Source organism: Mus caroli, chromosome 6 (assembly GCF_900094665.2).
Source record: "Mus caroli chromosome 6, CAROLI_EIJ_v1.1, whole genome shotgun sequence".
In the NCBI taxonomy this organism is placed as follows: Eukaryota; Metazoa; Chordata; class Mammalia; order Rodentia; family Muridae; genus Mus; species Mus caroli.
Window position 1 is genome coordinate 68,016,797 of NC_034575.1, and position 27,675 is coordinate 68,044,471.

The 27,675-nt window shown below is 45.9% G+C and overlaps 1 protein-coding gene across 2 annotated transcripts; it reads right to left on the reverse strand.

Annotated features, from left to right (window-relative positions):
* Positions 1 to 3,674: 3,674 nt before the first annotated feature.
* Positions 3,675 to 20,294, reverse strand: Thnsl2 (threonine synthase like 2). Of its 2 annotated transcripts, XM_029478814.1 has the most exons (10): positions 20,226 to 20,294; positions 17,606 to 17,673; positions 17,141 to 17,375; positions 15,750 to 15,944; positions 14,660 to 14,812; positions 10,079 to 10,309; positions 7,812 to 7,960; positions 7,586 to 7,711; positions 4,503 to 4,654; positions 3,675 to 4,154 (listed from the first exon to the last, which is right to left on the reverse strand). In XM_029478814.1, exons 3-10 carry the CDS (start codon positions 17,361 to 17,363, stop codon positions 3,932 to 3,934), a joined length of 1,452 nt encoding a protein of 483 aa, XP_029334674.1. In that variant the 5' UTR covers positions 17,364 to 17,375; positions 17,606 to 17,673; positions 20,226 to 20,294; the 3' UTR covers positions 3,675 to 3,931. The 2 variants fall into 2 exon arrangements, with proteins under 2 accessions (XP_029334674.1, XP_021020627.1); XM_021164968.2 differs by lacking the exon at positions 17,606 to 17,673 and having other exon boundaries at positions 3,703 to 4,154; positions 20,226 to 20,293.
* Between the last annotated feature and the right edge of the window lie 7,381 nt (positions 20,295 to 27,675).

Here is a 27,675-nt window from a genome sequence, read left to right on the forward strand (position 1 = left end):
GGTGTCAGGCAACCCTGCGCTCCCGCTACCCTGGCGCTGATCCGGCCGGGTGAGGCCTGTGGCCCTACTCAGGCCGGTTTCTGCTTCCCTCATATGTGAACTTTTAAAAGGAGAGAGGGAGGCACCAATAATAAGATGCAATACAATTTTTAAAAATTTAAGTTATTTTTTATGGAATCCAGGACTTGCCGACTAACCAGCTTTGCTGCCTAGAAAGCTCCAGGACAATGAAAGAGCCTGTCTAAAAAAATAAAATAAAACAAAGGGCTGCACCTGCTGAACAGCACCTGAGGTTGTCCTCTGGGACAAGCCTGAGATGTGACTCAGTAGTAGAGTACGTGCCTAGCATGTGCAAAGTCCTAGGTTCAATCCTCCAACCTCCAGGGTCCCCAGACTTCAGAAAATAAAGCCAGACAGGTTTGCTCATGAGTGATGATGGCAGGAGTGGGGTTGGATTGGCCAGGCCCATCTACTTTAGAGCGAGGACTTTGGGTGTGTTCTGCTGCCCTCTGCTGGCTGTGAGAATTATTGCCAGGGCTTTCCAGTGGATTTGGAAGGCTTCTTTTCCCCGAGGGAGCCAAAGAGGGCTCACCTTTGCTTGCAGGGTTGCTTACACGCAGCTGGGGTCTGAACCAGTGATACTTAAACTGAATCTGTTTTACAAGCAACATGATCACTGATGAGGAGTGAGCCTTGGATCAGAGACAATAGGAAGATAAGAGATGAGGGAGAAGTGACCCTCAATAGGTGTCCCTAACAGCCAAGCTCTGCTTTAATTCTTGACACTGCACCTGTTACAAGGCCCCCAGAGACATGTGTTTCAATGCTTGGCCTTTAGAGGGTGGGGCTATTAGGAGGTGGGCTGTCTAGGAAAGCACAGCCAGGTTCTCACACAAAGCAAAGACAGGTGAGGGGGACCAGGGATAAAGAATAGGGGGGCAAAGAGGAGTGGAGAATAGGAGGAGGCTGGAAACCCAAGGGAACCCCACTGGCTCTCCAGAGTAGCTTCAATGAACACTTCACACAGAACTCAAAGCCATCATCTCCCAGAACCCCAGTTGGCTCCTTTGTAAAATGGACGTTGCCACACTGACATCCGGATCCCATGAATTAATTTCTGTTAAGCAGCAACGGACATACTGTAGGTGATATTAGGAAAACATTATTACCTTTTACAATTTTTTTACTTGTATGTATTATTATTGCATGTATATGATGTGAGTAGATTCTCTCCTACCACCTTTATGTGGGTTCTGGGGACCAAACTTAGGTGACCAGACATGTGCACAAAGGCTTTGCCTGCTGAACCACCTCAATGGCCCCATAGAGCTCTTGCTCTAAAAAATTATTTGAAAACTGCCAAACAATTGGTCAGTATCCCAAAATGGACTGTGTTGAGAGCCAGACTGATCCAAGGCTATCTCAGAGGTCCCGATGAAAAGACAAAAGGAACCTAGTTCTGTGTTCTTGCTCAGGAGCTGACTTGGCAAGGCCAGCCTGGGACTGAGACCTGGGCCTCAAAGGAGTTAGCTTCCATTCCTGGGAACTTGCCTTCCCCCCCTGAGAAGACTGGGGGTTATCATTCCTGAGACAGTGTGTGCTCAGTCTGTACTGCTCTTGAGGCATCTTGGGCTCCCCTTCTCCAACTCTGCTTGATAAGCCTCATGCTGACTTTGTCCCACTGTATTATAGTTTCTGCTGACTCTGTCCCTTATCTCCTCTGGAAATAGTGTATAGGATGCTGTACTTTCTAATAAGCTTGCTAGGCATAAGGCATAGCTTGTGCAAGACCTCCTGCTCACAAACTTGATTACCTTCTTTATCTTCTAATATCCTGGTCCTCTCTCAGGACCCTGTCATTGAAGAATGAGGTCAGCAGTGTGTTGTTGTTGTTGTTGTTTTGCTTTGCAATCCCAAGAACCTAAATTTGGATCCCCTGATCCCCAGTAAAGGTCAGATGAGGCAGTGTGCAATCCCAGCACTCCTGCAGCAAGACGAGAGGAAAAGACAGGGATCCCAGGAAGTCTTCAGGCCGGCTAGTCTGCCCTAGGCAGCAGTGAACAACAGACCCTGTCTCCAACAGCACATGCACAAATGCAAAACGATATTAAGACATATTCATAGGTCTCAAACAGAACGGTGGCCCCTGGGCATTGAATCTGTCACACTCAATTGGTAAGTGGCCCCTAGTGGTTCCGTGTGTCTGATACTGTGGATGGTAGTATTCCAGGAACTGTGATGTGATATATTGCCTGTAAGGGGTCACTATTGTTCCTTTAGCATGGCCCTACCATCCCCTACCCCAATAGGTCCAGTATCCCTATTCTTCCCTCCTGAATACTGGTTCTCAATGGCTATTTTTCTAGTAGAAACCCCTAGAAACCTGAGGGGTTTCTAACCCCTCAGGGCTAGAGAGATGTAATCTGGCATGTTCTGGTGGAACACACCAATCAGATTGGTCCTGGATGGCCAGCACTCTCAGACCTTTGAGGGAAGATGCTCCTGAGGCCCAGTAGATGAGCAGCCATAGGGTGGAGCAGTAGCATCCTCTAGTGCCAAAAATTTTTTCCTCTACTCGCTTCTGTCTTTCTAGAGGGAAGTTCACTATCCAAGGCATGGTGATTGCTACTGCTGTTTGTGGGCCTGCATTTGCCTGAAATCTCTCCTGCTGCCTATAAGATCTGAGCCCAGTAACATAAATAACTGAAAAGCTAGCTGGCTTGGCTGGTACACTGATGCCACCATGACTTTCTGTTCCCCACAACCTTCAATTTAGTGATCAACTTCTATCCACACCATCAGTACAGGTTTCCTTACTCCCCTGCCTGCTCTGCTGAGCCAACCTGGTGCAGCAGACGGATGTGATACAGGCCTCAGCATCACCTCTCAGAGGCCAATGGGTCTGCATTTAACCTACAGCTCTGATCTGCCCAAGAGCCATTCAGAGCCCCCATCCAACTAACAGAGGAACATTCCCAATGCTTCCGCAGGTTAAAAACAACTCCAGGAGAACCAAGGCTCTGAATTTGGTTTGGTGGCTGAATACACTGAGAGCCAGAGATGCTAAGACCCAGGCCAGTATGTAAGTGAACAGGCTCATGTCACAGGGCTGTGATCTGACCCCTTTGAGCTGAAGCTGACCCCATGTCCAAAAGGCTGGCCATGTGAAGCCCCTGAAACTTGCATATTAAGCAATGATACTGATGAATCTTTCAACATCAGCCCCCTCTACCCCGTTCACTCTACCCCTTATAGAACAAAGGCAAGGAAACAGGAAAGAACTGTAGTAGCTTTCCCCAGAAGCAAGGACACATCTCCTTGGGACAAGAATATACATAGTTTTAAAGACACAAATTTACCATGGAACTTTTTATATAGACCAGGCTGGCCTAGAACTTGCAGAGACCTGTCTGTCTCTTCCTCCTGAATGCTGGAATTAATGGCATATGCTACTACATCCAGCTGGAACAAGAAACTTAAAAAAAAAACAAAAAAACAACAACAAAAAAAACAACTTACCTTTATTTTTATTTTTTTAATTTTTTAATTTTTTTTTTTTGGTTTTTCGAGACAGGGTTTCTCTGTGTAGCCCTGGCTATTCTGGAACTCACTCTGTAGACCAGGCTGGCCTCGAACTCAGAAATCTGCCTGCCTCTGCCTCCCAAGTGCTGGGATTAAAGGCGTACACCACCACGCCCGGCTCCTTTATTATTTTTAATCACATATTGGTATGTGTATCTGTGTACAAGTACATTGCCTACAGAGGTGTCAAAACCCTACAGCTAAAGTTATAGATGGTTGTGAGCCACCTGACATGGGCACTGGGAACTAAATTTGGGTCCCCTGGAAGAGCAGCAAGAGTTCCTAACTACTGAGCAATCTTGTCCCAGCCAGCCCTGGGACAAGAGTCTTCAATCCCATTCCAGCCTGGCTATTCTGAGGGGTTCACTACACAATCTTTCCACCGCTGGGACAGGCCCTCAATTGTGACCCGCAGCATCTGTGTCCAGTCGTCTCCTCTCCGCATTGGGATACAGCGCGTCTCCCTGTGCTCCAGGGCCAGGATCTCTGCGGGAGTCTCGGGAGTCAGCCCAGCCGCCTGGACTGCTTCTGGGAATTTGACTGCTGAGGCAGAGGCCAGGCAGCACCTGATGCTATTGGGGATGGGGTAGGACAGGAGAGAACAAGCATAAGGAGGGAAAGGAGAAGACAGAGGAAGGAGTACCAGGGGAAAGGTTAGGGGCAGAGTAGGGCAGAGAGCAGAGAGAGACAAAGACATGATTAATACCTGGAACTAGTTTATATAGTAAGCCTGCAAAGTATCCCAATAAAAACCCATCATCCCCGTCATGACCTGGGATGCAGTTCACACCTCTTCTAAGCACAGCTCTAGTTCTTGGGTACAGAACCCACCACGCCTACTGATGTCACTATCCTTAGTCTTGCATGCCCTGCTTGGAGGAGAGGCTTGCCTCCAGTGCCCCAGATTGCATTGCTGGTACCTGGACTGTCCACTGTCAGTCTGTTGGTAATGGTAGTTCACCGCTGTGGCCGAGTGGGGGCACAGTAGGTACTGGTTCTCCTCCCAGCAGCGGGCCATAGTCTGGGTGATAGCCTCATCAGACACGGACTCAGATGTCACTGCCTCTGAAAGCTGAGAGGTCACAGGGCAGGGGTGGATGTTGGTATTGGTGAATCACAGAAGGACAAGACCCCTGTTACCTAGCCACACCCACACCAGGAACTCACAGTAAAATCAATTCATGAGTTTTGAGCCAGTTACAGTTTTGGACCTACATAGCAAAAGGATTTGTAGAAGTTTTGGGTACATCTCGATATATTTAGCAGATGAATTAGCACACAGTCTTGCTCTACAGCCTGATACAAGTCATGGGTGCCCAAACATTTATGGCGTGAAAACTACCTTGTCAGCTCCTACTCTGCTTAGGAGCGCCTCCCCTGGGAAAGCTAGTACTCACAGACAGAGGACGACTCCCTTCTCAGGGCTCCTTGAGTGTGCTTGGTATGCTAGGTCAGTCTCTGAAGATGTTCTGCATGCTTACAACACAGCAAATGCCCTGCATGTACTTAATGGCATCAGAGGCCACATGGAGAATAGATTGTTTATACAGCTACTTCCTGGTTAGGATCAGAAATAGCAACAACTTTTCTCCTCCTCTTCCTCTTTTTCCTCCCCGCCTCTTATTCCTCCTTTTCCCAGTTCTGAATCTAAGGCTAAATGCATACCAAGCACGTGCTCTACCACCTTGATGCATCACTCAGTGTGATAGCTGTATTTTCTCTTTGTATTTCCAGCGCCCTAACATAGTTCTTGAACCACAGCAGATAGATAATATGAGTGGATGGATGAATAAATGAATGGAATAGTGAATGAACTAATGAATGCCCTTCCAGCATATACAGTGTCCTTAGAGTAGAGTAGGGGAGAAAATGAAGAAACATGGGGGGATATGGTGTCCAGTTGTTTTGTTTGTTTGTTTTTTTGGTGTCCAGTTTTAATGGAGGATCCCACTTACCTAAAGAGGAGGAATATTGCTGTCTGCACAAATCATGGGCCAAACAAACTAATGTTGAGCTTTGTCAAAGGCAGCAGAAGGCTGAAGAGATGGCTCCGCCATTCAGAGCACTAGCTGCTCTTGTAGAGGACTCAGGTTTGGTTCTCAGCACCCACACAGTGGTAACCATGTGTAACTCCCATTTTCAGGGAGATCTGATGTCCTCTCCTGGACTCCACAGGCACTGCATGCATGTGGCACATAAGCAAATAAACACTCATACACATTAAATAAAAATAATGAAAAGCTTTGTCTTTTTAAAGCAATATAGATTCTAAAAGAGAGAAGTCCCATTCTGGTCTCCAAGGGAATAGCCCAGCCCAGATAACTGTGTCTGGTTTTGGGAAGAACCCCTCAGGAGGAACACTAACTGTGGCCAATTATAACACATAAGAGATTAAGTTAAAGGAATTGGGTAGGCCGAAGTGGTAAATAAGGATCCTCTTCAAGTGGAAGACACTGAGATAAAGTCGGACTGTGAAAGCAAGAAGGAACACATTCTAGAAGTTTGTGTATCATCAGGCTTCACTTTATCTGTCTGTCTATCTATCTATCTATCTATCTATCTATCTATCTATCTATCTATCCATCCATCCATCCATCATCTATCTATCTATCTATCTATCTATCTATCTATCTATCTATCTATCTATCTATCCATCCATCCATTCAGTTGAGTGCTCTATCTGCATGTATGTCTGCAGGCCAGAAGAGGGCATCAGATCTCATTATAGAAGGTCATGAGCCACCATGTGATTGCTGGGAGTGGAACTCAGAATCTCTGGAAGAGCAGTCAGTGCTCTTAACTGCTGTCATTTTTCCAGGCCCCCATTCCCCTTGAATCTAGCTTTAATTAAATACTGGCCAGGAAGATGAACTCTGGCCAGGTCCACTTCTGGGTTCCCAGTGAATGGCCACCAGGCAATGCTTTCTAACCAGTTTCCTAAAGCAAATAAAACTTATTTATTAACTAAAGTTTCTCCCTTTCTAAAAGAGACAGAGACAAGGACAAAGGAGGGAGAGAAAGGTCAGCAGTGGCTATGGCTTCTGTCTGTACCTGAAGGGCAGAATGGCTTTGTCCCTGTACTGATGTTGTTATTATTGGACATTAACAACAATAATAAATAAACCTAGAAATAGTAACTGTAGGGAGCTGTGCATTCCCAACAGTATCTAAAGTGCCTACATTTATCTTTTGATCCAAATTTCTCAGCAACCTTATGAGACAGGGGCTCTTATCATCCTCTACAGATGAGGAAACTGAAGCACTGCAGTTATAAAAAACCAGCTTAGCATTTCTCAACTGACTCTCCTCACGCAGTCAGTGTTAACCGTGAAAGTTCCTGGCTCACAGACGATGCCCCAAAACCAGGTGTCCCTTTCCCTTTCTCAGGTTTCCAAACCCCAAGTCTGTCTTGTAGCTGTACCCATTCCTTCCTCCATGGGATGCTGTAGGAGGCACAGAAAGAGGTCTTCTGTGCTCACAGGTAAGTACCAGGGGAGCCTGGAATGTTAAGCACACGGTGTTGTTTCATGCAACAACTGCTGTCTAACTAGAAGGCTGGATGTAGACTTGTAGATTTGGTTATGAGCCTGGTGACCTTTGCTCTGTGTGGTAGAGACTTTTCTGGCACTGGCCCCAACCCCAGACCCTTCTCAGTCAACCTAAAGAACCAATCTTTATGGACTTTACAATGAGTTTTGGTGTATTTAGATCTGTTCTGTATGTAGCTTTCTTTATTCCTCAAGAAGATTTATATATGCTTTGTTGTGCACACAGGACTGAGTTAATCATCACAGAATAATGTTCACCATGTTGTGCTGTGCTTAAATATGCATAAAATAAATAAATATGCCACTAGAGGTCAGACTCTAGAAGTTTTAACCAACACTGCCTACTGAGTCCTGTTGAACAAAACTTGCTTTTTGCTTTTCTCGGAGGTCACTCCAACTGTGGAAATTGCAGAGACCCCTACAACTAAGCCCTTAGGGTATGGCTGATTACCAACCTTGTTATGTAGGTCCTTGGGTAGCTGCAGACTTTGGGTTCTTTCAAACTGTTCCATGAGGGCTCTTGTTGTTTGGCTGTCAGAGCCAGAGAGCAGCCAGAAGACCCTCTCCATGTTGTAGGGAACCTGAATGGAGAGTCAGAGTCCTAGGCACCCTCATTCCAACCCTCACCCAGTCCTGCCCCACCAACAGTCAGCCAGATCTGTTCTTCTCCCGGAGGCCCACCTGAATGTCCATAGCAGATGCCAGGGTTGTTCTGAGAACCTCACACAGAGAGAAGTCTCCCTGCTGGACAGTCCTGTGAATGATGTCGTTGCGATTCACTGCCACAACCAGACAGATAGGCAGGCCCATCTTCTGAGCAATGCACCCAGCTTGGGAACACAAGAAGGCCAAAGGATTTTTGAATAAAAGCAAATTTTTAAAAAAAACTTTTTGCTGTGTGAAATGAGAATGGAAGAGGGACATAGGAGGAGAGAAGAGGAAGAGAAGTCGCATGGTCACTGTGCCTTGTTCTATGTTTCAGCCACCTACCAGGGACTAACATACACTAAAGTTTTGTGAGTCAACCCCTAGCATCTTGAAGGTGCTATGGGCTGAAATGCCTTGCCCAAATCCTACCAATGTGCAGGGTCTAAGTCTTTGCCTTTCAGCTTATTTTAGGAAGATGACTGATGTTCACTGCTGATACGCAAGGCTAGTGACCCACAAGCTTGTAGGGCTTCTCCTGTCTCTGTCACCTTGCCGTTGGGACACTGAGATTACAGATATGCACTACCACATCGAGTTTTACGTGGGCTCTAAGGATCCAAATTCAGGTCCTCAGACTTGTGTGGCAAACACCGTACCTACTGAGTCCTCTGGTTAATTCCCTACTTTTTTTGGAGAGAGAATTGTTTTTATAAATACCACACTTAATTTTGGAAAGCCCATTCACACTCTTAAGTCACTTGATCCTCATGGAAGCATTACAATGTCCTTCAGTAATGAGGAAAATTGGACGCACAGGAGGACTCAAAGACTTAAGGTCAAACAGGTCCTTACAGAGAAATCCGAGATGGGAATGTCCTCCACAGGTCTTGCCCATGTGTTTATTTGTGCCAGGTGCTATATAGGTGGCATCGCTAGCTGGAAGGTGACATGAAAGGGAAGCACACTGGGTGTCACCCTCTGAGTAGTGAAGATAGCCCCCTTCCTTGCCTAGCTACCAGCACACTGTCACCTCTATCTTCCTATAAGAAGTCAGGAAGTCTCCTGACCACTTGGATGCTTTTCTCATCTCACCCACTCTGTCCCTGGAGCCTTGAGAAGCAATGGCAGGGACATAGCTACCAGAAACCCTAACACCACTGCCTCCTTGAGAGACGGAAAAGATGTGGACTCCAGCCTGCCTGGGCTGTCAACCTGGCTCATTACCAACCAGTGTAAACAGAGGCAAGCTAACTTGTCTTTGTGTCTGGTTCCTCACTCTAAAACAGTAAGAATAGAACACGTGGACCCTGGATACATCTACAGAGTCTTCCTCTGCATCTACAGAATCAACTGATCATGAATCAAAACTATCCAAAATAAGGTATGGTGATACACTCTATGTTCCCAGCATTTGGGAAGTTGAGGCAGGAGGATGGAGAGACTATTAAGGGTAGTCTAAGGGCCTTAGGGCAGCCTAAGTTACATAGTGAGATCTTCTCAAGAAAAAAAAAAGGCATTTGTATTAAACGTGATGAGATTCTTTCTTGCCATTATTAGCAAAAACAGAATGGCTATTTAGATAACATTCACTTATTGTATTAGTTATTCGATATCATTTTGAGGTGATTTAAAGTACATATGTGTAAATACATAGGTTATATGCAGACACCATGACAATTTACACAGGGACTTGAATCTCTGCAGATTTCAGTGTCTGCAGGGGTCCTAGAACTAATTGTCCATGCACACAGGAGACAGCTGTAATGTTCTAGTCCCATGAAATTGTTAACCCAGGAAGAGCACTTAGAGCAACATCACCTGGTGTATATATAATTAATGCTTGAGAATGTTCATTAGTATTTGGTGTGGGGACATCACTTGCCCTGTTCAAGGGTAATGTGCACCCTCAGTCAGACTTGTTCCTCACAGGCAGCTCTGAGCACGCGATCCGCTGAGGACTTGAGTCTGAGAAACTCTTAACAACCATTCAGCTAGTAAAGGGCAGAGCCAGGGCCTGATTCCTGATGCCAGCGCCCTTGCTGTCTCACACGGTCCCTGGGTAGTGAAAACACTGTGTCATGGCACGAGGCGGGTGCCCCTCAGCAGGCAGTGGGTGGAGCTGGGAGTCAAGTGCAAATTTAAGCAAAGGGCACTGAGCTATGTTTGGTGGCTGAGCCTTGAGTTCTGTCTACTAGAAGTTGTGCAAGCACAGGCAAAGGTACTGAAACTTCCCAGGATTGAACTCTCAGTCTCTCTGGGTGCTTTTTGGAAAGTCCATTTGCATCCCAGGGTCTCCTTACCTGCAAGGTTACCCCCAGCTCCCGTCGGCACTACCACCTCCACTGTGGGCAGGGGGTGCATGTCCAAGGACGGTGTACACTGGAAATAAGCGAAGAAGTAGTGTGCCATCTGCACCAGGACCCGAGACCAGTTGATGGAGTTCAAGCTCAACACGTTGTGCCTCTGGACAAAGGCCACATCAGCAAACACGGCCTTGATGGGTTCGTCAAGCTCATCGCTGTTTCCTTCCACTGCCAGGGGTGAGAGAAGCGGGTATCTCTCAGCACCAGAAGCTCCTGGCACTCACTCCCAGCTTGGGGGCAGGGAAGCCCTTCCAGGTTCCGCCCATCCTCTGCCATCGCCAGGGGTGGGGGGCCCTCCCAGGCTCCCCCCCCCCCCCCCCCCCCCCCCCCCGGCTAGTTTAGCCTCTGCTTCCTTCACTTTGACGTGTTTTATTTAGCCTGGTTATTTAGCCTGGCTTTCCAGGCTCCGTGTAAACTCCTTAGGGATTGAATCCAAGTCTCTTGTTCTTGTGACCCTAAGTATTTGTCCTCACTTGGGAGAAAAGAAAATGTGACCAGAACCATTTCTAATGGTCTTGCATTCTATAAAGTCAGATATAAAATGTCAACCTTCTGAGATACTGGGAAAAGAATTCTCCCTGTATTCCAAGCCTTCACTGTTCTGCAAAGAGTATGTCTTTCTGGAAGGAAGGAGACTGTTTATACAACAGACCCCTACTGGGCCTGGGGGAAAATGGTCACTTCTCCCCTGTGGGTGAAGTGTAGGTGTCCTGGTCCCTGCTCCTATGTGCTAGGTAAGTTTGCTTCTGCAGAAGTTCTCTCTGAAGTTAGGTATGTACATTGGTTTAATTTATGGGATGAATTATTGGGTAAACTATTCACTAGTTTAACCTATCAGCACCCCAGTCTAGCTGCCTCAGTAACTGTACCAGTATTGACCCTTACCTGATACCTGTATCTAATTCTCCAATTGGATCCATACCTCAAGCAGGGGTGGGGGTGGGGGGTGACTATGAGGGGAAAGTACCAAGACAGCCATTGGGGGTGTAAAGCTTTCTCTTCTCATCACTATAATGCAGCAATACAGATGGGAGAGCAGCTGTAACCCCAATCAATCTGATTCAGTAGTGGTGGCCCCATTCCTTTGCCAAGGTCAAGCCAATCTGTGCCTGGCAAGCCCATGAAGTCAGAGTTCAGTCCAAGTTGGACATGTGAGAAGCTCAGGCCACTGAGACTCAGGATGGTTGCCGGGGTGCTAGAGAAATGGCCACTGCCTTTAAGGAAGTTTACTACAGGAAAAGGGAAACTTGGTCACCTCAAGTCTTCATACTGTGACTGAGGAAGGAACCTAGGATTGAGGAGGGCAAATTGGGAAGTACTTGGGTTCCTGATCGTAATGTTGAGTCTCAGAACCAACCAAGTGACAGCCAACTCCACCCCTGGACATCCCAGTTATAGAAGCTATAAACTGTTCTTTCAGATAGTCTCAGTTGGATTTTCTGTTAATTCCAGTTTAAAAAACTATAACCAATAAGCATCCAGAGTCTACTAAGTACTCGATGCTTAGGGATCACACAGTGTACATGGAAATTGCTACTTTTATAAACCCAGTGGCCGAGTAAGACACTTTTATATTGCTATTAAAGATACTTTGACAGAAGCAACTTGTAGAAGAAAGATATTTGGGGCTTACAGTTTCAGAGGATTAGAGTCTAAGACCAATTAGAGCTATGAACATGGAAGCAGGAAGGCAGTCATGGTTCTGGAGCAGTAGCTGAGAACTTTATTCTTATCCAAAAGCACAAGGCACAGAGAGCTAACTGGGAATGGCTATGGGTTTTTCAAAGTTCACTCCAGTGACACAACTCTATCAAGGCCACATCTAATCCTTCCTAAGCAGTTCCGCCAACTGGGAGCCAAGCACTCAGATATATGAGACTATGGGGGCCATTCTCATTTAAATTACTACATGAGACTCCCAGAATCCCATGGGCGTGTGGCCATATCATAATGCAAAATGCTTTTAGTCCAACTTCAAAAGCCCTCATGGTCTATCAGTCTCAAGGTTGTTGAAAGATCTCAAAGTCCAATAAGGCAATCTCTTAGCTATAACTTGCTGTAATTTTTTTTTAAGTATGTACTTCCAACATACAATGGCATAAGCCTGGCACATACCACATGAAGCCTGGAAACCTGAGTTTGATCTCTGGTGACTGTATCAAGGTAGGAGGAAAGAATGACACCCCCCCCCCCAAAGCTATCCTCTGACCTCCATGTGGTCATGTGTCACATGACCTCCATGTGGTCAGGTGTCAAGTGCCTTCCATGTGGTCCCTGTGTCATGTGACCTCCATGTGGTCATGTGTCACAGGCGTGCATCTACTCATCACACATACAATAATAATGATGATGAATTAATAAAGCTTAAACTCAGCATCCATGTGTCCCACTCCTACTCCTTGAGTTCACAAAGGGAAAACATCTTTCCTGTTAGCCCCTGAATATACACACATCCTCTTAATAGTCACAACTGAAGCCTCTAAGAATGTGATCAGTACTGCTTACAAACAAATTGAACTATTTTCTTGATGCACAGACCATACACAGAACAGAAACACCTTAGCTCTAGCAATAATGATGACATGTTAGACTCATCAACAACCACAAAGCTGCCACTATTTCATAGCTGAGTGATGTTCTCCAGCCTCAGGTGAAGATTCTATTCATGCCCTTAGATGAAAGTCCTCCAGAACATCTTGTACAAGGCAAGAGGAGGACTAGAGAACAAAAAAAACCCAGTTCTTGACTTTGATGCTAGGACTTAGAAAGGTTGGCACACGGGAAACAGCTGGGTCCTCGGGAGCCTGAATATTGTTCATTAAAGTCTAACAATGACCAAAGGAAAATGCAGCCAGATGTGGGCAATTACCAAGGCACAGACTTTACACTGGAACGTGCATGTGCTTGCCAAAGAAGAGCAGAGGGATTTCCTCTCGGCTTTTGAGAAAACAAACCAAGGGCATTCATGCCGCTCTGATGACAAGACTTCTTTGCATTGTTTGAACTGCTCATCAGCGTTGATCTGTTAACATAAAAATATCCTCTCTGCAATTTGTTTTAGTTACCATTCTATTGTGAAGAGACACCATGGTCACAGCAACTTATAGAAGGGATCATTTAGTTGGGAGCTTGTTGACACTTTCAGCGGGTTAGTTCTTGATCATCATAGCAGGACGCATGGCAGCAGGCATGCTGCTGCTGGAGTCATAGCTGAGAATTTACATCTGATCCACAGACAGAGGGTGGTGTAAGGGGCGATTGGGTCTGGCTTGAGCTTTTGAAATCTCAAAACCCACCCCCAGGACACACCCTCCAACAAAGCCACATCTCCTAATCCATCCCAAAGAGTTCCACTAACTGGAGACCAAGCATTCAAACATATGAGCTGATGAAGACCACTCTCATTCAAACCACCACAGGATTATACTAGGGCCCAGGCCAGTTGTAGAAGAAATTTTACTTTTTGTATTTATCTATTTTTAAGTTTATTTTATGTTATGCATATGGGCATTTTACCTGAATGTATGTCTGTGTACCACATGTATACAATGCCCATGCAGGCCAGAAAGGGACGTCGGATCCTGCTAGAACTGCAGTTACAGACAGTGGTGAGCTGCCATGTGGGTGCTGGGACTAGAACCCTGTCCTCTACGGGAGTAGCCAGTGCTCTTAACCGCTGAACCATCTCTCTAGCACCTTATATGTATCTATTGCTAGAACATTTCCTGTGTTTCAAGTGAGTTATTTAAAAAAAAACATGCAAGCATGACCAAAGTATGTAAAACCTCAACCAAGACCCCTACATCTCATTTCTTGTGCCTCTCCTTGCAGCTCAGTGAGGCCAAGCAGGGTGAAAGGTGAAAATAGAGCCACGGCTCCACCCAGACTCCCCTGTCCACTGCTGCCAATCTCTGAAGGATGAAGCATTTTCTATTCACCTCCACTATCAGTCTCCTAACCACTAGGTATCTGGTGCAGCATGAAATGCATAGTTTTCTCCTTTCTCCAGTCACAGAATGCTATTGTTCCTATGACAAAGCTGAAGTCTTCATCATACGACTAGCCATAATGGAACTGGTAGTAGGCAGCACCAGGTGGCTTCCTATTGTAATACTTGACCCAGTTGTCTGCATGCATGGCCTAGCTGTCTGCCCTCTAAGGAAGGACATGGACTGCCAACATGCACTGACACATTCTCTCAACTATGAAACATGTTTGTGCCCTCAACATTTCTGAAACCCTGGAACTGAGCACGTTGCTTAGCTTACGAGATGGTTCTGCATGTCTGACTCCATGTGACATTGGCAAGTGGGAACTTCACAGAGGTAGCACGGACAGACACTTGAACCAGCTCTAACAGTTCAACACAGTGAATGCGGGTCTAAAGCCATGCCAGTTAGTGTGGAAGACTGTGAAGCCAGGAACCTGCCCAGAGCTAAGCCAAGGCACCTCAATACATGACTAGCCCTACCTATGAAAGCAGCCATTCGAGCTGGACCACACACTCCCTGCACCTACCTCCAAACACATGAACGTTCTCCTTTAACACCGTTGTCATCTGGAGCTCCTGGATCTTTGAACAATGGCCTTTGGGCAACAGAACAATAATGTCCACATTCTTGGATCCTTGAACACTCTCAATGGCAGCACTTCCCGTGTCCCCAGAAGTTCCTAGAAGGGAGACACCTCCCTTTAGAACAAGGAGAATAAAGAATAAAATGACCTTAAAATATTGGTGCCCAATGCAGCAACACTGGCTTTCAAATACTTGAAAGATCGGTGCTGAGCACTTAGCCCAGGGTCGTTGGATATGCTGATAAAATCAGGACATTAACAAGTATACTGGACACCTAAAAATATCATTGCAGAAGAGTCCATAGCCTCTAGCAGTCTGAGGAAGGGATCTGTGATAGTTAATCTTGTCAACTTGATGGTGTTAGGATCATCACAGAAACACACCTCTGGACACCTCTGTAAAGGCATTCCCAGAAATGATTGACTGAAAAGGGAAGACCCTGGCACCACCCTGTGAGCTGTGGTCCTGATGAAAAGAAATCAAGAACGAAATCTGAACACCAGCATCAATGTTCTCTGCTTCCTGACTGTAGAGACAGTGTGACCAGATGCCCCAAGCTCCTGTCACCATACCTTCAGTGCCATGGTGACCTGCACTCTCAAACCTCCTTCATTAAGTTGTTCTTGTCTTGAGAAAAAGAGAAAAGTAACTAAGACAGAATCTGTGACAGAAAAACAGGTCAGAAACCCTCTAAAAAAGTAATTCTCAACCTTCCTAATGCTGCGACTCTTCAGTTCAGCTTCTCATGTAGTGGTGACTTCCAACTGTAAAATTATTTTCATTGCAACTTCATAACTGTAATTTTCTACTATTATGAATTGTAGTGTAAATATCTGTTTTCTGATAGTCTTAGGCAACTCTGTGAAAGGATCTTTTGCCCCCATCCACAAATGGGTTGCAACCCACAGGATAAGAACTGCTGCTCTAGAAAAACTGATAGCATAAGCCTTAAAAGATTCAATCAAAGGTATATCCTGCATTGGTGTCCTCCAACTGGAGGGCTAAAAACTCCTGCTCCCTCCCAACACCCACCCACAACAATGGTGACATGGTTCTTCTTCTTCTCCAGGAAGTACTGCAGGAACTGTGCTGTGCAGGACAGGGACAGGTCCTTAAAGGCATATGTGACCCCATGCCACAACTCCAGGATGTTCAGTCCATTCTTCAGCTTGCATAGATGGACCACATCTCTGTGGCGGAATCTGCTGAAGGCTCGGTCAATCAGATCTGTGAGGGTAGAGGTTGGACAGAAGGTGATGGTATTAGCTCTTCAAGTTTCACCTCTGCCTCTGTAATCTTTAATGTTTATCTCCCATTGTCAACTAAAAAGCCTAGAAAGTCTGATCTTAAGTGATACACAGGAACAGGATTGCATGGGTCTAGAAAAATCTGGGAGGGCGTGTATTCAACTGCTCAGACATTCCTCTTTAGAAGCCCCAGACACCAGAACTAGCTCTAGAACATGTCTAGTTTTCATTTTGTATACTTCTTTATTGAGTCTTTTTATTTTTATTTTATTTACCCTATGTGAACGGGTGTTTTCCTGCTCGTATGTATATGCACCATATGTGCACAGTGCCTGAAGAGGCCAGAAGAGAGAGACAGACCACCTGAAGCTAGAGTTACAGATGGTTATGAGCTACCATGTGGACGCTGGGAACTTAACCCAGGTCCTCTGGAAGGGCAGTCAGTGCTCTTAACCACTGAGCCATCTCTCCTGTTCCTATAACCATGCATTTCAGTAGAAGATCAAGTCATAGAACAAATAAACCAGTTTCAACCTCCTAATTTTCTTTCCCAGAGATGAAAGTTTCAAAAGCCAGTGCCATTACCAGTGAAATCTCCCTCCCTGTCTCTCTCTGTCTCTGTCTGTCTCTCTGTGTCTGTCTGTCTCTCCCTTATGCTTGTAGATCAAGATGTAAGCTCTCAGCTACTGCTTCATAGCCTACAGCCATGCTCCTCACCATGATGGTCATGGACTCTAACCCTCCAAAACTGTAAGCCCCAAATAAACTCTTTCCCCCCCATAAGTTGCCTTGATCATAGAGACTTATCACAGCATAGAAAAATAACCAAGACACACCCAAACCTATTGAACCAGAGTCTGCCTTTAATTTGAGATTCTCCAGGGAAATTCATTTAGCCCTAAAACTTGAGACAACCTGTCCCAGGACATCCAGCAAGACAAGGTAGTAATCTAGGTGTCTTGGTGACTGAGGGAGACATTCATCAACACTCAAGCATTTGGGATGACTGGAGGAAGGGCAAAGGAACTGAAGAGTCTACTTCTGAAATTCTAGAATCAGGAAATAATCTTACAAGGTTTGAGAAAGGCAACTAGGGATTTTCTAGGGGTTGGGTAATGAATTTACAACTCAGGGAGGAAGTGTGTGGCGCTGAGCTGGGGTTGGGGTGGTCCTCACCATTTAAGTCATGTCTTGGAATAAGCTCCAGGCCAATGAAGAGAGCACACAGCTCCTTTACCAGGCTGCGATAGGACAGCGTGCTCCAGTGACGCAGGGTCTCTTTGTCCAGCCTAGGGAGCTCCTCTGGCATATAGAGGCCCCCATCTGGTGCATAACCAGAGAAGAGGGCCCCCTCAAAGTTGACCCGTGGGGCCATTCCCCGGGTGCTAGTGTACCACATGGTCCTGGAGGCCTGCAAAGAGAGAGTCCCAGAGGCAGCTGGTCTTCAAGCTCCCAGCACCCCACAGGAAGAGGCTAAGTATACGGAGTCCTCTGACCTATCCTCAGAGCCACCACTCACTGGGATATGTATCTCAGACATGGTGATGGCAGCCCTAACCTGAGTCTCAACTCAGCTTTGTCAAGTCTGGCGTAAATCATGATCCTTCTGGTCCAAACAGACAATTCCACTGAGTGTCCTACCTTGAGGTGTGGGTATTGGAGTCTGCTGGGCAAAGAGAGTCACAGCTCTAACCAGTAACAAAGAAAACCTTGGAATGGAGAAAGATCACATCAATAGCAGGTAGCTGCCTTTTGACGGGCTTCTTGGTAAAGGAAAGACCAGAACACCTGACTGTCAAATGCTGGTGTGAATGTGGGGAGAAGGGAACATTTATTCACCATTGGTGGGAATGCAAAGTGGTTTAGACACTATAGAAGTTGGTGTGGAGGGTCCTCAAAAAGCTTGACATGGATCTATCATATGATCTAAATAAACCCACTCCTGGCCACATTCCCAAAGGACTCTATATCCTCCTATAGAGATGTTTGCTCACTCATGATCATAGATGTTCTACTCACAATACCCAGGAAATGGAGACAACCCACATGAATGGATAACTGGGAGTCAGTTTTCTTCAGGCTCTCAGAGGCTACACACACTCCAGTAGATGGCCACACACCCAAGTACTAAATGATCTCAGTGGGGGGTTTTTGTTTGTTTGTTTTTAAGCAAGAGACCACATAAAGTTGGGAGGGGACGGTGGGGAAGAATCAGAGGGCACAGAATAGGAATCAAAATACATTACATACATGTATGCATTATTTTTTTTTTAAACTCAAGACCCATGTCCCAGGAAACTCCTTAGTCCTATACATATGATGGTTGGGCGGTATCACCAATAACTATTACTCTATCTTGCAGCCTAATTTAGAAGGCTAGCAGTAGAGCCTGCATACTGTCTTTGAAACTCTCTAGCCATGGCTAATTAACTCTGGCTACCTGGCATGGATTCAGTTATGATCATTTGAATGAGACAGAGATTACAGCAGAGCTTATAGTTTCCATGGTTAAACCTGTCAACTTGACTACACATAACTTCCAATTTAGGCGTTTCTGCACCCCTGCCCATAAGAAGGGGAAATCTGACATTGACCGAGAAGAATATTAGTTTCCCTTTCCTTCCCTTTGGCCTCCCCTGACCCTGCAGATGGAGCCCAGGCCTATCCTAGGCAATTGCTCTGCCACTAAGCTCCACCTCCAGGCCTGAAGTCGTGGCTTCCTCCTCCAGATCTGTGACACTTGTGGGTCCACAGTGAGCTGCCACACACCACTCTGTTGCCTACAAATGCATGTGCGTTCAGCTTAGAAGCAAGGCTGTCCTAAATTACTCACCAGGCAGGTCCCACCTTTTGGCATTGCAACATGACTTTGCTATCTACAAAGTTCAGGCCTCAGAATGGTGCCGTCAAGTTATAAGAGCAAGTGATAAATGAAATCAAACAATGTTTTAAGTAAGCTTAGAATTTTGTTTTGGGCCTCCCCATTCATAGCTATCCTCAGTCACATGCATTAGGCATGCCCGAAACCAAGAATATTATTAAATAGAACCAGGGTGGATAATGTAATGCTGGGCAATGGGTATAAACAGAAATGACGTTAGGAATCTGGGACATTCCGTCAGCCCACACAGGAGTCCATGACATGGGACATAAGCATAGCAGCTCAGCAGGCAGAAGCAGGGCCAGAAGGTCAAAGGCTTAGCAGTGCCTTCAGTAACCACAGGGAGTTCTGGAATGCTGTGGGCAACGTTAGCGCCTAAGCAAACTGCCCTGGAATCCTTGCTGCATAACGTTTCTTGACCTGACTAAAGGAAATGCAGCCAGAGAGTTCTACTGATCAAAGGGCTGGGGGTGCCGGGACAGGGCAGAAGCAGGTGGAGCTATAAGGAACATTTTCCCAAAGCCCTGTCCTCGGTCCTCGGTAGAATGGACCACATGATACCCGGGCACTGAGGTTGGGGATTCTGCAACTCAAGAAAGACGTGAACAAGGCCCAGAGGCGAGAGCCCGGCTTGAACTCAGCATGTGCCAGAATAAGAAGATCGCTTGATTAGCCAACAGTCCTAAGCTTCTCACAGGATTAAGGGCTGTCTCGGTCGGTTCTGAAAGATCACTTCAAGGGATAGCGCAGAAAAAGCTACAGGAAACAGCTAATGACTTTTTTTTTTTTTTTTTTTTTTTTACTGTGTGTGAGGGCTCTGGACTCAGATCTCCGCTGTACTTTACTGTGATAATTTGTGATAATTACTTTTTGGAACGTTTCTGGATTTTATTCCAGAGCGGAGACAGGGCAATAACCACGATAAATAATAATAACAGTAATCCCGCCTTTGGGGCGGGATTCGGCGCGGCGGTGGGCGGAGGTGGGGAGGCGTGGAGACTTGCCCCTAGTGGCAGATCACTAATCCTGGATTGAAGTTTAAAGCAAGGCCTGGGAGGGCGGGCGGTGTACACCGCTGGCGAGCTCGCCGAGCCCTAAGACCCCATCCCCACCCTCTGAACACAGAACACTGTCCTGAGTTGCCGAGTTATTCCCACACTGCCGAACCCTGGCTGCAGAAGAAAAACATGACAAATCCTCCACCCGCGAGGGCTGCTAGGGCTGTTGGGGCTGCTGCCATCATAAGGCCCCAGCTGGCTTTAAAACGGTGGCCCGGAAGCCAAGCTGAGCTACGGGACCAGGACAGCAGCCAGAAATCTGACGTGTCACCGTGGAGAGCGCAGGGTGGGGGGCACACAGCAGAGGACTGGGCGAGGTTACCGTAGGGGCGCGAAGCTGCCTGGCGACCCGAGTCCAGTGGGAGACGTGCACAGCTCTGACTTCCCTGAGCCGGAGGTTCTGAGTTTAAAGCCAAAGCTGGGGAGGAGCTCCTACAGAGGGCGGAGGAGGGGGAGTGGAGGAGGGACTTGGGGGAGGGGTAGAAGAAGACAGAGCTTGGAAGACAGGGGGAGGGGGGGGGGGGGGGGGGGAACAAGGCAGACACCGGAACACTAGCCTTTGTGTTCAATGAGTGACTTTCAGGCTCTGGATTCTCTTTTAGACTCATGATCTTCGCTGAGACTCAATAGAATAAAAGACATTTTGTTCTGTTTTTATTTGTTTGTTTACTTATTGAGAGACCTGTCTCTATGTAGCTCTGGCCACTCAGGAGATTGTATGTAGACCAGACTGGCCTTGAACTCACAAAGAGATCTGCCTGTCTTTGCACATCCCTTTCCTAACTCCTCCACAGAGTGCTGGGATTAAAAGCTTTGTTTTGTTTTTAGATGAGAAATCAGAGGGCAATGTGGGAAGAAGGGCTTAGCCTTCCACCCTACTTCCATCCTTTGGCTTTCAGGATTCTGGTTTACAAAAATCCAAGAGCCTGTGTCAAAATCCACCAGATTGAGTGCATCATTTAGCTAAAAATTCTTAATAGAACAATACTATCTATAGAAGCGTAAGTCTGACTCAGTTTCCCCCTGCCCTTCCCTTTCTCAATGTTCTCCCCCCTTCTTCATGGAACCTGATTATACAGTAAAGGATGATCTTGAAATCCCGATCTTCCATCTCCATCTCCTGAGTGCTGACATCACAGACTTGTGTCACCAACGCCGGGAATCGAAGCAGAACTTTGTGTGGGCTCAGCAAGCACCTTACCAGCGGAGCTGCAGTCCCAGGCCCTAATTTATTTTTCAGGGAGGGGAAAAAAGCAAGAATTTGGGGAATTTTTTTCTCCAAACATGATCAAATGTCCCAGGATTTACATTCACGCTCCAAGATAAGCATAGGTTTGAAGATGGACCAGACAGGAACAGTCTAAGATTTATTCTTAGCCCTGGCCTTGGCCTGGTCTTTGCCTGTCTCCTTCCTCCTCTTGAGGCCTCTGCTTATTCAAGTTGCCTGCTGTCTAATCCTCCCCTACACAGGCCATCCACTAGGCAACAGTGCATGAAGCTGCCCCTGAGTAGCCAGCTCAGTCTTCTGGTAGGAGGCACTGAGAGACTGTCCCTGCTCAGGGTATGGGATAGGCCTTCTGAGGACAAAACAGGGCCAGGAGCTTGCCATAGAGTTGACAGAGGTCAGAGGCACCAACCTATTGAGGGATACAGGTCAGCCATGGACCTTCTCCAACGTGTTTCTGTGCTTTCCATGAGGTGCATTTAATCATTCAGAAGCCAGGAAAACTGGGACTCACAAAAGTCAGCAGTGTTTGCTACAGTGTTCCCAAAGAAATCTTCATGAATATCCAAGGACAGCCTCGGCATCCACAGGGCTCTTCCAGCTCCCTGCCTGGCTCAGGCAGCCCTACAGGACAGCACTATCCTTGGGGCCCAGAGGAAGCCCAAAGTTCTTCTGTGAAGTGTACTTTGACTTCTCACTAAGGAGAGGAGCTAATGGCTGGAGACAACTGAGTTAATCATTAGGGGGTTACTGCCTGGGACGTTCAAGACAGGAATTCCAGGAAGAAGGCTGGACTTTGAGAGCAGGCTGCACAGTAAACTGTGCTGTTCATATTCTATATCAGAGCCATAAATGAGTTTCTTCCATTTTTCTTAAGTCTTCTATCTATCTATCTATCTATCTATCTATCTATCTATCTATCTATCTATCTATCTATCTATCATCTATTAAAATGCAGTAATAATATCAAATAGACTAGAGCTGGAGATGGGAGCAGTTCAAAACACTGGCTGCTCTTCTGGAGTTCAGTTCCCAGCACCCACCAGGCAGCTCAGAACCGTCTGTAATTTTAGATGAAGGGGACCTAACTCCCTGTTTCGACCTCCATCAGTATCAGGCATGCAAGCATACCTGCAGGCAAAACACTCATACACATAAAATAATAAAAAATAAAAATATATTCGGACTAAGGCATTCTTTTTATTGTTCATTTTATTTATTTACATTTCAAATGTTATCTCCCTCCCCTGTTCCTCCTCTGCAAACCCCCTAGCCCATCCCCCTTCCCCCTGCTTCTATGAGGGTGCTCCCCCACCTATCCTCCCACTCCCACCTCACCGCCCTAGCATTCCCTTACACTGGGGCATCAAGCCCCCACAAAATCAAGGGGCTCTCCTCCCATTGATGCCAGATAAGGCCATCCTCTGCTACATAAGCGGTTGGAGCCATGAGTCCCTCCATGTGTACTCTTTGATTGGTGGTTTAGTCCCTGGGAGCTTTGGGGAGTCTGGTTGATTGATTTTGTTTTTCTTCCAATGGGATTGCAAACACCTTCAGCTCCTTCAGTCCTTCCCCTAACTCCTCCATTGGGGTCCCTGCACTCAGTCTGATAGTTGGCTGCATGCATCCGTGTTTGTATTGGTCAGGCTTTGGCAGAGCCTCTCAGGAGACAGGTATACCAGGTATACAGGTATGTTCAGCAAGTGCCTCTTGTCATCAGCAATAGTGTCTGGGTTTGGTGTCTGGAGATGGGATGGATTCCTAGGTGGGGCAGTCTCTGGATGGCCTTTCCTTCAGTCTCTGATCCACTCTTTGTCCCTACATTTCCTTTATACAGAGCAATTCTGGGTTAATATTTTTGACATGGGTGGATGGCCCCATCCCTCAACCAGGGCTGTGCCTAACCTCTGGATATGGTCTCTACAGGTTCTCTCTTCCCTTTTTTGGGTATTTCAGCTAATGTCATCTTCACTGGGTCCTGGGAGCCTCTTGCTTTCCTGGCATCTGGGACTTTCTAGTGGCTATCCCAGGTCCCCATCCCCCACTGCTACACATCTCCATTCAATTTCCTGACCCTCCTTACTTCTCCCCAGTCTCCTCCCACACCTGATCCTGCCCCAGTTTTTCCATCGCCCTCCTCCTTGCCCCCTAGGTCCCTGCCTCCCTCTACCTCCCCTGATTATGTTGTTCCCCCTTCTAAGTAGGATTGAAGCATCCATACTTTGGTCTTCCTTCTTCTTGAGCTTCATATGGTCTGTGGGTTGTATTGTGGGTATTCTGAGCTTTTTTTCCTAATATCCACTTATCAGTGATTACCTACCATGTGTGTTCTTTTGTGTCTGGGTTACCTCACTCAGGATAATATTTTCTAGTTCCATCCATTTGCCTGAGAATTTCATAAAATCATTGTTTTTAATAGCTGAGTAGTACTCCATTGTGTAAATGTACCACATTTTCTGTATCCATTCCTCTGTTGAGAGCCATCTGGATTCTTTCCAGATCCTGGCTATTATAAATAAGGCTGCTATGAACACAGTGGAACATGTGTCCTTGCTATATGTTGGAGCATCTTTTGGGTATATTCCCAGGAGTGGTATAGCTGAGTCCTCCTGTAGTACTATGTCCAATTTTATGAGGAACCACCAGAATTTCCTGAACAGAACACCAATGGCTCAGACTCTAAGATCAACTACAGACAAATGGGACCTCAAAAAACTGAAAAGATTCTGTAAGGCAAAGGACACTGTCATCAGGAAAAAACAGCAACCTACAGATTGGGAAAAGATCTTTACCAAGCCTACACCCCATAGACGTCTAATATACAAAATATACAAAGAACTCAAGAAGTTAGACTCCAGAGAACCAAATAACCCTATTTAAAAATGGGGTACAGAACTAAACCAATGTATTCTTCTTATTGGCAACCACGCCCCAAACAGATCAAGTAAAATTAGATATAGCACTTCACAGGCTGTCAAAACTGATTTCAGTTCTGAGGCCACACACATAATTAAAAAAGAAAACAAAACAAAAACTTTAAGAAAAACTTCAAGACAACAAAAGAGAATGGAAAGAAACCACAAGATTCAGAATAATTAATCAGGGCTGGAGAGATGGCTCAGTGGTTAAGAGCACTGACTGCTCTTTCAAACGTCCTGAGTTCAAATCCCATCAACCACATGGTGGCTCACAGCCATCTGTAATGGGATCTGATGTTCCCTTCTGATGTGTCTGAAGACACCTATAGTGTACAATGTATATGAATATAGTGAATAATGTATATGAATATATTAAATAAGGCTTTTTAAAAATTAAGCATTTTTAAGTAGTGTATTTTGCTTTTATTCCCAATGTGAATGGCAAACCTGTGCAGAACCCAGACCTTCTTTCACGTGGTGGTTTGAGAAGGCTAGACATCAGCATGACTCCAAAGGGGAGGGGAAGCTGCTGTGACCAGGGTTCACTGCTTCTCTGTCTCTCATTTCTTGGACTCTTCTTTCAGTTTCTAATAAGCCATGGTAGTCTTGATTGCGTTGTTCCCCATTGTAGTTCCTTGGTGATGTCTGCAGTCTCAAAGGTCAAGGCTAACCCCTCCCCCTCCACACCACCCCTCCCTCCTCTGCCCTGCACAACAGGTGGCTTGGGGCCACTGCAGAACCAGAACCTGAACTTTCCAACATAAGCATCAGCAATCGTCTCCTGCTCATACAGTTGAATCTGTAATTTCAGAACATCTCGAGGTAATTCCTGGAACCCCTGTTCATCTCCTGCACAAGCTAGGAAACCCCATCTGCCCTCCTTCTCCCAAACCCTCCCACAGAGAAAACCACCAGGCTGAAATGTCATCACCCTTCGTCTCTGCATTTCCAGCAACCCACTCAGAGGTTCAACTTTTGACTCTGTGTGAGTACACTCCCAGTTCTTAGTTAATAGGTCATCAACCCTCGCCCAAGACCCCTCCAAAAGTTCCCTTGCTTTAGCTTGGATAGATGATTTCCCTGACCTCCACTTGTGAAATCCGTGAACCCACCTGAGAGCTGCCTTCTTATAAACCTGCCCAAGTCTACTTTTGATGTGATCTAATCCGGTCTATATCTGCATCACCAAGGGAGAAAAAAAGCTTATCAGTGATGCACCCACCAATCAAGTTTCAAGCCCATGTTTCTGTGATTGTCACAAGGACCTGCAACCTTCTCATGATAGAGCAAGACCCCAAAGCAGCCCCAGGGTGGACTCCAGCAGCCTCGGGCTCACCCAGGCTGGTCATCAGCTCACTATGACTTTATGGAAGTCCGTGGGTTGTATGTGCAGAGGAAATGAAGCTTATGCTAAATAACTTATAATTAGGAAAAGTGCCCAGGGCCCCAAGTGATAGACTGAGTCCCAGGAAGGATGTTGGCACTGTGACCAGAATCCCAGGATTTATTGCTACCTGTTACTTCCAAGTGAATCTTAAAAGTACCATTTCTTCAGAGAGCTGGCAATCTGAGAAGATGATGGGCTAATTAAACTGGACAATTATTTAATGTTAACTGTTGTGGAATATGTACCAGAGCAGACTGCTCAGACATGGGTTTAAGCCAATAGAAAGTCTTTATGGGCAATGAGTATATTGGCTATTCAAGATCCCAGTGTAGCACCGAGCCTTTCTCAGGGTGAGCTTTTAAGCACCAAAACAAAACAAAACAAAAAAACCAAAACAAAACAAAAACAAAAAATCAAAATGAACAAACAAACAAAAAACCAACCAAAAAAAAAAAAAAAAAACAACAATAAAAACCAAAACAGGTTCTGGGTTGACATATTTGTGTTAACAAGAACAGTTAGCCAGAGTGGAACTACAGAAGCGAAACAGCCAGGTTTTAAGACTTCCCCAGAGCTATATGGACTTTGATTCATCAGGTCTTTGTTTTAGTTTTGGCAAGTGGTGCTGTCTCCGTGATGAGTGTTACAGCCTGAATGGTACTTCCATCATGGAGTCGGTTGTGCTAAGGTCTAGGGCTCTGTTACATAAGCATCCTCAAAAGCTGTCTTCAACTTCACAGGTTGCATAGGGCAGCAGTTCTCAACCTCACATAGGAATTATCTATTGACATTTTCACTACAATTCATAACAGTAGCAAAATTACTGTTATGAAGTAACAAAAAATAATTTTATGGTTGAGGGTCACCACAACATGAGGTACTGTATTAAAAGAGGACCTGAGTTCCAATCTCTAGGACCTACAAAAAAGCCAGATGTAGTAGTGTAAATGTGTGAAGCCCAAAGCTCCTATGACCAGGCGAGGCATGGAGACAGGAGAGTCTCTGGAAGCTCTGGGTAATTAACCATCATTGATGGAACCCTGTCGCAAGTAAGGTAGAGGCAGAGACTGACACCCAACTCATCAGTCTTGGTATCCACATGTACTATTGAACATGCTCTCTCACACACAAGCATGAAATCTTATTACAGATCCCAACACCCATACTTGAAGGTAGAGTGACCACCACAAGGGAAAAAGACATAAAGTGATGGAGGAAGAGAAGGTAGAAGATACATGGTGGCTCTTTTGAACAAGTCCTGCCCTTGCCTGTTTAAACCTGCTCTCTCTTCCTGATCCCAGAACTCAGTAGTCAAAGGCTTAACTATCAGAGCCCAAGTGGCCCTGAGCACTTTATCCAGTCTCACTTTGAAACACTTCGCCCTCACCTGCTGTGATGATGGGGAATACCTTGACTTTCCTCCTTTTTAGAATAAGCCACACCGTTTCTATATGAGACAAGGTGGCCCTCCCTTAAGCTGGCCTTCACCCATTATGTAGACCTTGGACTCTGATTCTTCCACTTTCAGCTCCTGAGTTCTGGGATTAAAAGTGTTTGCCATTACACCTGGGTTATGCAGTGCTGTGGGTTGAACCCAGGGCCTCGTGCATACTAGTCAATTACTCTGTCTACTGAAGTATGTACCCAGACTGCCGCCTGTCTTTCCTAGGAGACAACAGATGTTCTCTGCCGTAGCACATCCTCAAAGTCCTTACTTTGTCACCCTATGTCATGTGACACTAGAGACATGAACAGTTGTTTTGTTATTGTTGTTTTGTTTTTAGTTTTTAATTACATTTATTTATTTGTGTGTTTGTGTAAAAGCGTGCACACATGTACAACTCAAAGCACAACACTTAGAAGTGTTGGTGAAAGTCTCTCCTTCCACCAAGTTGGTTCCAGGGGTCAAACTCAGGTCATTAGGCTTTACCCACTGAGTCATCCCTCCAATCCCTAACTACTACGTTCCAGCTCATTGGAATCTGAGAAACAGGATAGAACAGGGAAAATGAGAAAATTACAAGTGGGGCAAATAATCACACTGATCCCTGACTGGGGCTGTCTAGAGTTGCACTCTTCCCTCTCATGTGGTACTGACCAGCAGCCTGCAATACACCTTCTTCTCTGCTGACAAGAATGGAGGTGGTTTCCCACTATTATTGTATGAGGTGCAATGTGTGCTTTGAGATTTACTAAAGTTTCTTTAATGAATGAGGCTGCCTTTGTATTTGGAGCATAGATA